The 15,655-nt window shown below is 43.4% G+C and overlaps 1 protein-coding gene across 1 annotated transcript in view; it reads right to left on the bottom strand.

Annotated features, from left to right (window-relative positions):
* Nucleotides 1-15,655, bottom strand: part of DOCK5 (dedicator of cytokinesis 5) — a 188,107-nt gene that overhangs the window by 18,255 nt on the left and 154,197 nt on the right. The window contains exons 39-44 of the mRNA XM_073622228.1: nt 12,099-12,188; nt 9,839-9,943; nt 7,267-7,408; nt 5,132-5,213; nt 4,925-5,009; nt 2,779-2,865 (exon numbers count right to left, since the gene is read on the bottom strand). Coding sequence (XP_073478329.1) covers nt 2,779-2,865; nt 4,925-5,009; nt 5,132-5,213; nt 7,267-7,408; nt 9,839-9,943; nt 12,099-12,188 — 591 coding nt within the window. The remainder of the gene's footprint in view (nt 1-2,778; nt 2,866-4,924; nt 5,010-5,131; nt 5,214-7,266; nt 7,409-9,838; nt 9,944-12,098; nt 12,189-15,655) is intronic.

Raw genomic sequence — 15,655 nt, 5'->3', positions numbered from 1 at the left:
AATCCTCGTACATAAGTTGTACCTGTTTATGTGCAGCCCTCTCTACTGTACAGCGCTCTCAAACATACAGATCAAAGGCTATTTCTCAGCTCCAGAAGGAAGGGATCGGGCATCATACATTGCACAGCATGAGGTACAGAGCTCAGTGTAATCTGAAACCTGAGTGGAGGGAATGGACCCAACCCCCCCTACACAATGTCAAAGGGAAACAGACTGCTGAGGCTGTCAATCACCTGCTGTATTTCAGGGGACGGGGCTGTCACAGAAAATTGTCTGGTGTTGACTCATGCAGAGAGAAGTGGCTCATGTAGATAGCAAAGGAAGGAGACAGCAGTGGGAAATTACACTCTGTACTTTGGATCGAGGAAAGTACACACTATAGAACAGTGGTTCTCAACTCCAGTCCTCAGGACCCACCAACAGGCCAGACAATAGCAAAAGAGAGAAAAAAGTAACTCCTGCGCACAGGTGGATCACCAAGTATAGTACATAAACATAGGCCTTGCTGCCCTCAAGGATGGGGATCCTAGTAGAAACCGAAACAAAAAGAAGACAAGGGCGCACCAGCCTTGTGCATTAACTTTAAAACATTTATTAAATTAAAAATAATAAAAAGAAGTGACTCACAAGCGATTAGTGGAGGAGGCACAGCATAAAATCGCACCAGTGGACAGTCTGCGATTTGAGATGAGCGAAAACTTTCAAGGGGTCATGGAGGAACGCACAGACGTTGCAATCCGCTAACGCGTTTCGAGGGGAGAGTCCCCTCTTCTTCAGAGCTATGCAGTGCAACCTACCTCGGCGAACCTCACTTATAAATGCCTGCAAGCCAATAAGACAGGGATGGGCTGCGGGGCTCCTCCCCCTTTAAAGAGTCCCTCCCTCCTAAGTCCTCTAATCCGGCATACCATATACGTATAAGGGCATATGCAGACACGTGAACACAACATACATACACGTGCATGCATACATACGCAAAAAAAAAAAAAAATAATCAGTTAATAGATACATCAATAGGAAGTGAACTGCAGCGCACTGTGCATACAGACTGAAAGGCGACATGCGATGTCTAAAGAGCACCAGATAAAGACCACAATAAATGTTACCAATCACACTGCCAGATGTACATTGCAGTAGACATTGTAAATCACAGTGGATGAGAATCACCACCTCAAGGACTTACTCAAAAACAATGTTACCAATCCCACTGCCAGATGTACACCGCAGTATTATAGATCATAATGGATGAGAATCGCCACCTCAACACCTCACTCATCAGGTCGCAACATATGCACAGTGAATGGACATATACATGTACTTACACTGGCATTGTAGTAGTAGGTGCCTGTGGAATGCCTTCACATCCGCTGTACATCAAGCCGGTAGTCGCAGCATGTCTATAGTGACGAGGGACGCACGCCACTGTGCTTGCGTTCCAAGCTACAGGGGGAAGAGGTGGAGTCTGCGTGCCACACTGGAGGAGGGAGGCAGGGCTGACATCTCCCCCTCCGTATGACGCGCAGTACGCTGGCCGTGCAGGCGGCGTGGGGCAGCCTAGTGACGTGCAGCTAGGGGCGGGGCCAACGTGTGGGGAGCCATAACTTTGGGGGAGAGTATTATTGGGGGAGATGCAGACTAGAATACTGCAATCACTGAGCAGCAAATGATATCACCTGTGATGTATTTCAGTTATCTTGCAAACCTGGCCTGTTAGTGGGTCCTGAGGACCGGAGTTGAGAACCACTGCTATAGAAGGATATACTTTGTTCATTTTTTAATGTCTGAGGTTTGCAACCTCTTCTAAATATTCTTTAACCACTTGCTGACCGCAATATGTACATATACATTGCGGTTTACGGCAGAAGATATCAGCCATAACCCCGTAATCATTTTTTGCATCCGGCGGCTGGCTTTCTATTGAAACCATTCCGACATCCCCTTCTGCTGCTTGCCAGTGATTCTCGAGCTTACAGTTTCTGCAGCTTTGGCCGAGAAACGTTCCGACGGTGCGGCCGGCTGCTCTTATAGGTGATAAAAGAGTAGATAGTCTTTGATCGCCGCTATGGCCTTGGAGGACCAGAGTGACATCATGATGTTACTTCCGGCCCAGGCTGGAAGTAAATAATTTTTTTCTATTCTTTGCTTTTAAAGGTAAAGAAGACCTTTGACTCCAGATCTCTCCATAAAGCGGACCTGTCATCCATTTTTCTATTACAAGGGATGTTTACATTCCTTGTAATAGGAATAAAAGTGATTAAAAAAACAAAACAAAACAAAAAAAAAAAAACGGGCTAGTCTAAGACAAATTAAAAAAAAAAAAAAAAAAAAAAAAAAAAAAAGTTCTTATTTTTTTTAAGAGACCCAATCCCTCTGTGCTTGCGCACAGGACCTTTGCTTTCATGATGCCGCTTTCACTAAGGTTCTATAACAAACCTCTGAGGGCTTCACAGAACAGCTGTATTTACACTGATAAATTACACACAGGTGGGCTCTATTTACGAATTAGGTGACTTTTGAAGGCAATTGGTTCCACTAGATTTTAGTTAGGGGTATCAGAGTAAAAGGGGCTGAATACACATGCACACCACACTTTTCAGATACTTATTTGTAAAAAAAATTCCTTCCACTTCACAATTATGTGCCACTTTATGTTGGTCTATCACATAAAATAGCAATAAAATATATTTACATTTTTGTTTGTAACATGACAAAATGTGGAACATTTCAAGGGGTATGAATACTTCTTCAAGGCACTGTATATACACATTGCTGACTTACAGTGTGAAACTGTTTGACTTCAAACCACTTCAGGATGCCAGGCAGTTTATAGGCTGTGGTAAATGTTGTCCGCTCTATCCACATTGTCTGTGAGATAAAGAACATAACATATCAGCTAAATACTCACCACAGTTAACATACTTATAGAATTTTCAGTTTAAAAAAACAAAACAAACATATCAATCATAAAATGGGAAGTAACAAAAACTAAAAGAATGAAAATATGAAGGTTTCCCCTACAAAACCTAAGAGATAATCATTTTATCTTCTAATTTGTACAAGCAATCAACTGAACTATTTTTGCCTTGCGATGGACATATTCTTTGGATGCCATTGTTTTTTTTTTTTTTTTTACACATTACTGCAGACCTGTATTTTGGCAGGTAAGACTGGATCACAGGACCATAAAAGTTATAAGTGTCACCTAGGCTTTTTACCTAGGTGAGGGGCTTGAGGACATGTGTAGACCTGTTTTACTCAGGTCTTGGTAGGTCCTGGTTTCGGTCTGGAGCTTGTAGACTTCATAGAGAATTGGGGGGGGGGGGGTGTTTCAACCCATAGATCCACATTCTGTGCACAACCAGCTCCCACTGACTGTGCACAATACTTTTTAGTTTGCGAGTGACTGTCCCCTAGGGCTCCACCCTCCCCAGGAGTCTGTGTGGCTGCAAGAGAGCAGCCAAAGATGAATGTGTTGCCAGAGATGCATGTGTGCACAAGATTTTGAGCACTGTCTACAGCAGGGGTCTCCAAACTTTCTAAAATCACCAGTTTATGGTCCTACAGGGTTTAGAGGGGCCAGGACTAGGGTTGCCACCTTTTCTTCAAGCCAAACCCTAACACTTTAGAGGCACACAGCAAAGGGGAGCACACAGGAGCCCGGGTGCAGCAGAAGGAGGAAGCTAGACAGTCGGCAAAGGCCCCCTGGAAGCTACGCCCACAGTCCTGTCTGAATAATGTGTCCGGGTTGCAGGCCAATACCTCCAACATCCTCTGCCAGGGATACAGTACGTGAGGATGAAAAGCCGGAAACTGTAGGTGAGGGAAGGGGGAATGGGAGAGGAGGGGAACCACCGATCGTCCTTCCCATCATCCCCTGAATGGTACTGAGTACCCCAACACTGCCCATCCCTCAACCACAGTCTGGTCTGAATAATGTGTCCGGGTTTCAGGGGGGATGAAACCCGGACACATGATTCAAAACCCGGACTGTCCGGGTGAATCCTGGACAGGTGGCAACCCTAGCCCGGACTGTGGCCATTGGGAATAGAAAATGCCCAAATGTCAGTGGAACTAAACAATGCCCCATCATTGGTTTTAGTGGAAGGAACAGTGCCCTATTGTTGATATCAGTGGGGGGAATAGTGTCCCATAATTAGTGTCAGTTGTGGATGGAATAGTGCCCCAAGGAACAGACAGAAATGAGCTAAGGGCCACATCTGGCTCCAGGGCTGTAGTTTGGAGACCACTGATCTAGAGCAGTTGTTCCTAACCTCAGTCCTCCCAAATAAGGCCAAATTTGAAAATTTCCCTTTGATGATATAGCTCTCATAAATACAAAACCATTGACACTGATTTAAAGGTCCTGTACAAGGTTATTTACAGGTTAGGAACCACTGGTCTAGAATAACAAGGACCCAAGCCTGTGGGCCACAGCAATGTTGCTGCAAAAGCAAGCCAAGAGGCTGAGTATGTGTTTTGTAGATTGCTGTCAAATCTCTGCATAGGAAACCCATATGTATTGTGAAACTTGTGGCAAATGAAAGCCTTAAAATGAAGAATTGGCAAGTGTCTGAGCCCTTGGAAATGCTACGCTTGAGCTAATCTTCCCACAAGATATATAGATATCTTAGCTCTCCATCCTATCATGTGCTAGGAAATGTTTGAATCAGGCAGCTTCAAGTTTAGACTGGACAATTTTCCTGCCATTTGTGGGACTTAGTCATACAGAAAAATGGCTGCGCTCATTCCTATCTTGGTGTATGTGCCTGAGATGACCTTCACTGTGCTTCTTGCAGAAATAACACAAAAGGAATTGGAGAAAACTTACCTTTTAGGATGCAAAGAGAAAAAACAAAAGAAACAAACCTAACCTGCATTCTAACCCATTCCCACTCTGTCCAAGTCATTATCAAAATATACTCACTGCAAATTCATTATCAGGGTCTTTTTCGCCTTTCCTGAAGGGTCGGGAATATGAAAAACTTTGTAACTCATTATACCGATAATAGCTGAAAAGAAGAAATACATGAATTAAGCAACATATCACACAGATCCAGTACAGAAAGCCCCAGACGAGGTCACAAAAACTGGACGGAGAACATAGGGCCTTCTTGTTACTTTCCGGAATTACCTGAGAATCTGTTCTGGCACCAGCTTGTCCTTGTACCGCGGTGGGAGGTTCATCATGGGTTTCACACTGAAACATTGCACATCTTCATAATAGTTAAGAATAACAGAGACAAAGCAGGTACTTGTGTGGTGGGGCAGAGTTGATGGGAGACCACACAGAAAACATACATCTAGACTTATGAACAAAGGATGATGTTTGTCCCTTAGGAGTTCGACTTTTTGACCAGCTGCTATATAGTGCTATGAATTTTTAGCTTTTGCACATGCAACATAACATGATGCTGAGCTTTAAAAACAAAGGTTTTCAAATCTGTGACAAAAACATGTTTCTGATCACCGTGCTAAATGATTTGTCCAATTAGTGAATATCCCAAAAGACCATCACATTACCAGGGGTGAGTCTAACTTTATTCATAATCAGGTTCTGCCTCTTGTATCTCTTGACAGAGATCTGAGTTCAGACAAGGTACCCAAACACCACTTAAAATGGCAGGCGGTAGAGCAGTGGTTCCCAACCTCAGTCCTCAAGTATCCTGAACAGGTCATATTTTCAGGGTTTTATTCACCTTGCACAGGGTCTTTACATCAATGTCAATGAATTGGTATTTATGACAGCTCAGCTATTTTATCTATAAGAAATGCCCAAAACATGACCCGTTGGGGGGTACTTAAGCACTGAGGTTGGGAACACTGCAGTAGAGGAAGGCTTATGAATCCAGCCCAACTTTAAGTCTTGCACAATTTTTCAGGCTCCTCTCCTGTACTGAAAATGTTAGTTTAATTTCAGTGCACAGTGTAAGCTTCTCACAGTGGGGTTGACCTACTAAAACTGGAGAGTGCAAAACCTGGTAAAGCTGTGCATAGAAACCAATTGGCTTCCAGGATTTTTGTCAAGGCTTAATTGAACAAGCTGAAGTTATAAGCTGATTGACTACCATGCACAGTTGCACCAGGTATTGCACTCTCCAGTTTTAGTAAATCAACCCCAATGTGTATTTGAAGCTGCTGCAAGTCAGATGGAGCCCACCTAATGTCCTGGCTGCAGGACATCTAGCATATTCTGATCTCCCCAGCATCACTGATCCTGTCCCATCCATTAATTTGTTCATGCATTCCTAGCCCACCCCATTCTTTCAAAAAATGGAGGATCAGAATCCCATGAGGGCAGTCTGCATGCATAATGATGATGTCATTGGGTCTTAATAAAAGTATGGAAAATAAATTGGAAAGGGTGTACAGTATTTAAATATGGCATTAGCATGTTGATGGAAGGGGGAGGGGACTGGGAAAGGCAAAATATAGACAGACTATACTTCAGCTGATGGATGTACTTTGTGTGTGTCCAGCAGCGATCACCGCAGTTAATCGCTGACTGTGTGGACAGCAGACAATAGCTGTGGCTGCCGGTGACCTTTCATTATAGTGAATGGGATTGGCAGCCACAGATAGCTGCTCCCAGCATCAGCAGGAATCAGAAGATTCCTGTCGCTGCAATTCACACCAGGCCAAATCGCCCATGCAAATGCTGCCTTAAAGTGGCTGTAAACCCGCCAAGACAACTTTAGCTCTTCATAATGTAGATAACACAGGCAGCTGATCGCTGCCTGTGAAAGTGTACTCACTGCTGTAGTTTTAATGTAAATTGTCCTGTAATCGAAAATGACGTCATGCGCGATTGCGCAGTAAGATGTTTCATTAACGGCACCTAAAGTGTGCCGTTTCTGTATTCCCTGCATGTCGGGACATTTCTATGGATGAGCTTCCCCTCTGAATGGCACAGAGGAGAAGTCTCACGATGCTGTTCTGATGATCTCCTTTCTGATATGGCGCATGCGCGAGATTTCGAAAGGGAAACAGAGTAAGGGCGGAAGTGACGTCCAGAACACAAACAATGGCGCGGCCAATACCCCCGTATTGTATGTGAAAATTGAAAAAATAAGAAAAATCGGCCGGGGTTTACTTCCTCTTTAAGCTCATCTAAGCACATTCCACCAGTTACTATGCATTTCAAATGCAAACTAGATTACTTGGACTTAAATGATCAAAAAATGATTTCCTGAATATTTAAAGAATGCACAATTTCTGTAAATAAAAACGACCCCTCAGCTAGAACAATGAATTTACTGTACTGGATACATTGCTTAGGAGAGTTTCTGATGTCATCCCCAGGCGGTGAACTGCTGGACAGCTTCTCGGCATTAGGGAATTGAGTCAGGAGCCAAAGGTTGAAATCCTCCAGGCGTTCGTAGTCTTTTCCCCGGTATATGAAGATTTTGTTCTGAAAGAAGAGCCAGACATGCCAGCATTATCCTAACAGAAAAAATGGAAGCCACTCACCAGTTATATAGGAATTATAAAGGCATGGGGTCATTTTAAAAGGGACTTTCCATGAAAAATGGAAGGTCTGCTTTACAGTCAGTCCTCCCAGCCTCGTAAACAAAAAAAGCTTGGAAAAAATTAAACATTTACACAAATAATAATAATAAAATAAATTTACATTGGCCATGGCTGCTGACACTTTCGGGAGGTGGAGGCCTCACTGTTGCCTCCCAGGAAAGCTGGAAACCCCCAAGAATACACTGCAGCCTATTGCATTCTAGCAAGATTTCAAGCACACAGCTTTTGAAGGGTTCACACCTATGCCTCCTGAAAGGGCCCCGAGTCAAGGCTGAGGTAAGTATATTTTTTTCATCTTATTTTTGTAAATGCATCTTTTTTTTAGGTTTTTTTCCCCTCGAGCTATTTCATTTGTGGGAGGACTGACTGTAGAGTGGACCTTCAATTTGATGGAAATTCCACTCTAAGGACCATCTAAAGATAGGTTTATGAGCACCATGGGTTATCTAAATATACAGCACAGCAGAAGTCTGCACTGAAGCTCCATTTGTTTGAAAACCTTGAGATTGAGGCTTCTGGCAAGTAGAGTCAACGTGATGAGCCATCCATTTGTTTATTTACATTTTGCGTGTGAGCTACTGAGTCCTGTAAATGACCTTCTTTTGACAAGTGAAAAGGAAAGTCTGAAAAACATGAAAAATTGTCTAAAGCTCCACCTGGTGGCTCAAAAAGAGAATGCAAAATATGATGTTTTATTTCAGAGAAAATTGAGTACTGTCCGTGATACTTTTTTTATTTGCACTAACATACAATTTTTCAGGACAAGCTTTATAACCCATTATAACAGAGGATGAAACTCTGAAAGGAATATTCCAACAACCCCCATTATTGGCTTTCAGACAACCACCCAACCTCAGACACAAACTAATCATCAGGAAACTTCACTCTGATTATGAAGTCACAAATAATGGAAGCAAAACCCTGCAATAAAAAACGCTGCAATTTATGCAACCAGATCAATCTATCCAAAAGTGTCACACACACAAATGGGACCTTCAGTATCAGGGGATCTTACAGCTGTACCTCCAGTAATGTTGTGTACCTCATCCAATGCAAAAGGTGCAACAAAGGATCTTATGTTGGTGAAACAGGACAGAAGTTGCAAGTGAGGATGAATTTGCACAGACATACCATCAAAGAACATAAAGAAGACAGTTTATGCACACCTGTGGGACATCATTTCTCACAACTGGACCACACTATAGAAGACCTCAATATTTTAGTTCTTAAAGGGAATTTCAGAACTATCCAGGAAAGGAAAACGTTTGAACTAAGAATGATACTTCTTTTTGACATGAAAAATAATGGCCTGAATTTAGATATTGGTTTCGTTACACATTATGCTAAAGTTTTACGACTCCCTCTGTGACTAGTATCTCCCCCTGCATTCTATAGCTCTCCCTCTGTCTTATCTCGCTAACTCTGCTGCTATCTGTATTACCATTGATTTGTATGTGTTTGGTTTTCTCTTTTTTTTTTCTTCTTTAACATTCTGCTTAAAAATTTGTGAATCAGTACTGCTTGGACCTTGAAGAAGGGGACATACCCCGAAAGCTTGTCCTGAAAAATTGTATGTTAGTGCAAATAAAAAAAGTATCACGGACAGTACTCAATTTTCTCTGTCACAATTGCACTAATACGGCTACAATCAAATCAAGTATGTTTTATGTCAAAATTCATCTCTCTATCTATCTATCTATCTATATATTTATAGTTTTTTTCTGACCATAAAAATGAGAATTGTAGATTACCACTAAACACTGTTAGGATTCCTTCACTTAGAGCACAATACTGTACAAAATTCCCCATTACTCAGCTCTGATTGAGAGTTAAAAGGACCTACTGAATCTGTTTTAAAACCGCACCATGCTGCAGCTGCCTGAATACATTAGCGGGTAGTGGTGGAGATGACTTCATCCATGTTGTTAGCATGGATGGGTGAATCAATCTGGCTTCTCACAATTAGCCTGGGAGTTGAACGAGATAAAAACCAGCAGTCTATGATCAGCTTAAGAAGAGCCTTATTGTTTATAGCAAAGTTTTCAAGTACTAAGAAAACTGAAGGTGCTGTCCTTAGCAACCCATGTATTACTTTTCAATTTCAAGTTAATGTTGATGAACATTTGACTGGTTGCTAAGGATGGGGAGGTGACACCACTTTTCAGCTCTTCTCGGGAGGTGACACCATTTTTCCACTCTACTCTGATATCTATAACCAAACTGCTAAAAGGATGACATTACAGAAATAAGGAGGGAGGGAAGTACAGAAACTTTTTTTTTTATCTATATCAAGTAATATTGTATTTCATACCCTCAGGAAAGATGGGAAACCTTGGCCATAGTATCCCACAGCAAAATACTCTGGCTGCAGCCTCAGGGATCGCATGATGTTCTGGTAGAAAGTAGCTTGCTTGTTCTACAGAAACAAAGATGGTTAATAGCAATTAAAAATATTAACAATACAGACATAATTTGGCCACTTATGATGAGTAGAAGTGTAAATATTCAGCTGCCTTCGTGTATATTCAGAATCGCACAGAGAATATTATACTGCCTTGGTCTGTGCACATACACACCATCCATTAAGAACTGTTTACTTTTCTTTGCATGTATACAAACCCCCCTCCTCCTTACAGTGTTTCATGCAACCTGGGCCAACCTTTAGTTAATGCATTCTTGCATTATACTAATCAATTAAATTTACCATAAATGCAGCATGTAGGAACTTTTTCCAATGTACCACAATGCAAAAATGTTGACCATGTGTTTTCCTGCATTGATGTACATAGACTGAATTACATAACAATACATTCAGTAAGAATTACCATATCTATAGGCATATAACACGCACCTTAATTTTAGAAGGGAAGTTTTAGGATTTTTTTTTTTTTTAAATAAGGAATCTTGAAGAAAAAAAAGGGTCAGTGCCCATCAATGCAGTCTGATCAGTGCCCATCTGCAGCCTCACCATTGCAGCCTGGTCAGTGCCCATCTGCAGCCTCATTATTGAAGCCTAGTCTATGCCCATCTGCAGCCATTTTATTGCAGCCTGGTCAGTGCCCGTACGCAGTCTCACCATTACAGCCTGATCAGTGCCCATCTGCAGCCCTATCAGTGCTCATCTGCAGCCTCATTATTGCAGCCTGATCAGTGCCCATCTGCAGCCTCACCATTGCCCGTCAATGCAGCCTGATCAGTGTACATCTGCAGCCTCATTACTGCAGCCTGATCAGTGCCTATCTGCAGCCTCACATAAGATAACATAGAGCGAGGATCTCCAGTTTACTCGGCTGCCTCTTTAATACGAAGTCCCACCTCCTGGATCGGCTTCTATGATAGACAGAACACTGGTCCAATGCCGGCCCAGGAGACGAAGGCTGCCGAGTAAACAGGAGATTCTCACTGTATGTAATCTGTCGGCACTTGACCCCCCCCCCCCCCCCCTCTCGTCCCCTCTGAGGTTTCCCAATGCAAGTATTGGCGTATAACACACACACACACACTATTTGCACCCGATTGTACGGTAATTTTAACAGAGAGCTGATAAGCTTCCCTTTCCTGGAGAAAGTGACATTGCAAATGTCTTCCTAGGTATTTGGTCATGTGGTCCCTGCGGATGGGGTGGATCAGGGTCCACACATGGTTTCCCCCCTGAGATTTACCTCAGTTTTTGGGCACTTTTTCAAAGCTGGTGCCATGACTACTGCCCCAGGTTGGCACGTTCTATGGAGCCACCCTTGCATGCAGGGGCTCGAGTTGTGTCTCCATACACTGTGTTCATACAGTCCTGTAGCCTAGGATGGCAAAGCACTCCCTCCTTTTCCCTTCTCTGAGTTAACAGACTGACTTGAGACTGCACTGTCCACTGCTAACTCTTTCCTGAGAGAGCAGGAGCCAGCAACTTTGAAAGTTGTAAACAGCAAATGCTGGGGGAAGTATTTTAACAAAGTTTACTGAGTATTATTTTTATTGCGCTCAGACCCCATTCACACTTGGCGATTTGGAATTGCCACGATTCCAATTCGCATGGCAATCACTGCAAAAAGTGTGATGCACGTTAGATGCCATTCATTCTAAATGGCACCACAAACGTGGTACCATTTTGCTGTGATTGTCATCTGACAGAATCTCACTGCAATCGTACCTTTAAAAATCATGTCAAGCTTGACGCCCAAAAGGGAGCAGGAGCTTATTTTGAGTGACAAACACACATTGGGCAGTCCGTTGGAAGTATTTATACGCTTATTAAGCTTTAGGGTTTTTTTCCTGGGCTGGGAAGGGGAGGAGATCAGTTCTGTAGGAGGAGAGGAATTCCTCAGGTGTAAAAAACGGGAGTATCCCCCATTGAAGTTTATGGAACCAAAAATGCCTGGTTACGCTCAAAGAAAAGCTCATTTACTTTTTTGAGTGCAGGGCATAGGACAACTGTGTGTACAAGTGCAAACAGTGACAGTTAGAAAAAAAATTGGATTCTGCATAGTCAAGAGCAGGGAAACTAACAGAAAAATGCTCAAGTGTGAATGGGGGCTAAGAGCTATCAACAATACTAACACAAGCATAGAATCACTCACCAGCAGGTCACTCAGAGCCTCGTAGTGGAAGATTTGGTTTTCATACATCTCTAAAAGCTCTTTGCTGCGTATGATTGCCTGTTCCCACATCTGTTGCAGAGAAAAGACAAATGGTTAGCAGGAAACACAGGACTTCTCCAGGGCAGAGTCATTACACAAATAAAACGAATGGAAACCTACGGTGAGAGAAATACGGGGTTACATAGAGAACTCCAGATTAGAGCTTCAGAAAACAGCAAAGCCATTGTATTAAAACGACAGACAGGCAGGGCCGCTGATAAAGGGATACCCCCAGCCCTTCTAGTGTTTGGAGTCCGGGTGCAGGGTGCACCAGTTCAGCAAGGAGGTCAGTGCAGCAGGAGAAGATGAATCAAGGACAGGAGAGGGTGATCGGTGAACAATTACTGAACCGATCCCCGTGTGGCTCTCCCTGGAGCAGCTGAAAGCTGGCTTCTCCGGCTTCTCCTCCTCTCCCTTCCTCCGGCTTTCAGCTGCTGTAGAGAGAAACACACAGGGAAAATCAGTCCAGTAACTGCCCCCCCCCACTGCAACAATCACCCCCTCCTGTCCTCAATGCACTTTCCCCAGCTGCCTAGGCCCCTGTGAGCCCCACTCACCTCTCGCAGCTCTGCCAACTTCCCCTCCTCTCCCTCCCAATGGCTGATGTGGGTACACAGGGCGATCGGTTTAGGATGATGGGGGGGTCAGTAAATATGTCATATTCACTGGTCCCTTCCTTTTCTGAATGAACACAGTAATGCCGCGTACACATGACCGGACTTTACGGCATACTTGGTCCTGCGGACCGGAGTCCGTCGGACAATTCGATCATGTGTGGGCTCCAGCTGACTTTTTTTCCCCAAAAGTTTGACGGACCTAGAAATGAAACATGTTTCAAATCTTTTCGACGGACTCGAGTGCGGTCGAAAAGTCCGCTCGTCTGTATGCTAGTCTGATGGACAAAAACCGACGCTAGGGCAGCTATTGGCTACTGGCTATGAGCTTCCTTGTTTTAGTCCGGTCGTACGTCATCACGTATGAATCCGTCGGACTTTGGTTGATCGTGTGTAGGCAAGTCCGTGCATTCGGAAAGTCTGTCGTAAAGTCCGGTCATGTGTACGCGGCATAAGTAAACAGCACCGATCACTCACTGTGTTCATTCATAGCTGAAGCATAGTAAACTGTTTACTATGCTTCAGTTTATTAATTAACCGAAGCCTCTGTACAAAGGGCCTCCTGTTCATTCATCGGTCAGGCAGCTGAGGCTGCAGAGAAAGGATTGGGGATCTATGTTCTCAGTCAGTTCCTCTGTCTCAAAAGTGAGATATCAGGTGTCTGTTTAGTTCACAACCTTGAACTTTAAGCTTTAAGTCCTCAACATGTCACATTGCATAGAGAGACAATCGGAGGCTAATGCGTTTCGAGGGACTTTCCCTCTTCCTCAAAACCACAACTAGCACTGACTATGACCCGACAGCATAGACATGTAAAGGGAACTACAGTTACTAGAGGCTAGTAACCCATACAAGTAGGGGATGAAGGGATGAGAAGACACCAGCCCTCATCTCACCATCAGTCTACATGAAAGGTACAAAGTAAAGTCAGCTTGTGCTGTCTCTACTGCTGCTTGCAATGGACTGCAAGGCACCCAAGCAGGTAAGTTGTTGTGGCTCAGGTTAAAAATTTTCACTAAGGTCTACACGTGATTATTATCAGAATTGCTTTCTAAAGTTACTGTTCCATGTAGGCAAAGATGGGAGGCAGAAATTGATGCGACTATAGGGGATATATGGGATCAAATATTACAGAATGTACAGCTTGCCTCAATATCTCCTACCAACAGAGTGACTCAGCTTTTTTATCTTATATAGAGTTTATAGAGCTTTTCGTACCCCGGAGCTGTTGCAAAGGATTGGTAGGAGAAAAAACTCTGAATGCGCAAGATGCCCTCAATCTCCTGGATCCTTTATGCACTTCTTTTGGAGATGTCCAAAGCTATTTCAGTACTGGCAGGAAGTGCTGGATTGGCTAAACTCTGTATATACCAGGCTGACTCCAGATCCCGTTTTATGTCTTCTGGGATATGTAAACTCTAATAGCATGGATCGTGACCAGATAGTGGCTATTTTGAGATCTCATTTTATAGCACGTAAGCTGATAGCCTCTCACGGGGTTTCACCCAACCCTCCTACCCTTGGGGATTGGATTAGGGAGATGAACAAATATGTACTGTTTGAAAAAATTTGATTTTTCCTACAGCTTACCTGTAAAATCCTTTTCTTGGGGTACATCACGGGACACAAAGCAGCCATAATAATGACTATGTGGGTTATACGCCACCTATAGGTAAATGGACATTGGCATATAGTCAAACAGGATGTCCTCCTCTATATAACCCCTCCTACACAGGAAGTACCTCAAAGCAAAAAATATCACAAAAAAGAGGGGAGGGAGCTCTGTGTCCCATGATGTACTCCAAGAAAAGGATTTTACAGGCAAGCTGTAGGAAAAAAATCACATTTTCTTTATCGTACATCACGGGACACAGAGCAGCCATAATAATGGACATGTGGGATGTCCTAAAGCAATGCACTTGAGGGGAGGGAGACACAATCACAGAAACTGCCACCTGAGAAGGACTTCTTCTGCCGCCCGAAACATACTGTGGCCAAAGCAGTATCCTCCGTGGCTTTGATATCCATCTGGCAAATTTCTGTGAATGTATGAACAAAAGACCATGTAGTGGCCTTAAAATTCGGAGCCACTGACACCTGATAGCAGATGGCCCAAGATGTCCCCACAAGCCTGGTAGCGAGCGCTTTTACCAAAAAAAGGGATGGGGGACCTTGCCCTTTCAAGCCATAGGCTTGAATAATTAACTGGCGGATCCAATGAAAATAGATAACTTGGATGCCTCCTGCCCATCCCAGGCTCTACTGGCAGCACAAACCAGGATTCCTGACCTGTACTGACAATTCAAGTAATTCTAACCGTCTGAACTACCTCCAGAGTATGCAGTGATCTTACTCCTGCCAACTGAGGATTATAAAAGAAGGCAAGTCATTGTCTTGATTCAAGTGAAAACTAGACACCACTTTAGGTAATAAAGGTGGATGAGGACATAACATCACCTTATGATACAAGATCAAGAACAGCTCTTTGCATGAAAGAGCCGGCAGCTCTGACACTCCACTTAGTGAAGTGATAGGAACCAAAGAAGCCACCTTCCAAGATAAAAGGACTAACAGTCTCCCAATTGGTTCAAAAAGTGACCTTTGCTAGGACAGTCAAGAGCAAATTCAAATGCCAAGGACATAAGAGTGGCCTGACAGGTGGGACTTTCTAGGTTACACGCTGTATAAAGCATGCATCCAGGAGTGGGAAACAACGGCCTCTGGGAAAAAAATGGATAGGGACGAACTCTGACCCTTACCAGTAATTAAGGCCAATCTACTGATTGGGGAAAGAAAGAGAAACTCTCCCACTCACATATTTCTGCTGGTACCATTTTCTGGCTTCACCCCAGGCATAAAATATTTCCAAGTCATGTAATTGAA

The sequence above is a fragment of the Aquarana catesbeiana genome, linkage group LG03 (genome assembly GCF_042186555.1).
Source record: "Aquarana catesbeiana isolate 2022-GZ linkage group LG03, ASM4218655v1, whole genome shotgun sequence".
In the NCBI taxonomy this organism is placed as follows: Eukaryota; Metazoa; Chordata; class Amphibia; order Anura; family Ranidae; genus Aquarana; species Aquarana catesbeiana.
Note: the sequence above shows the minus strand (reverse complement) of the source record. Positions and strands in the feature narration are given on the sequence as shown.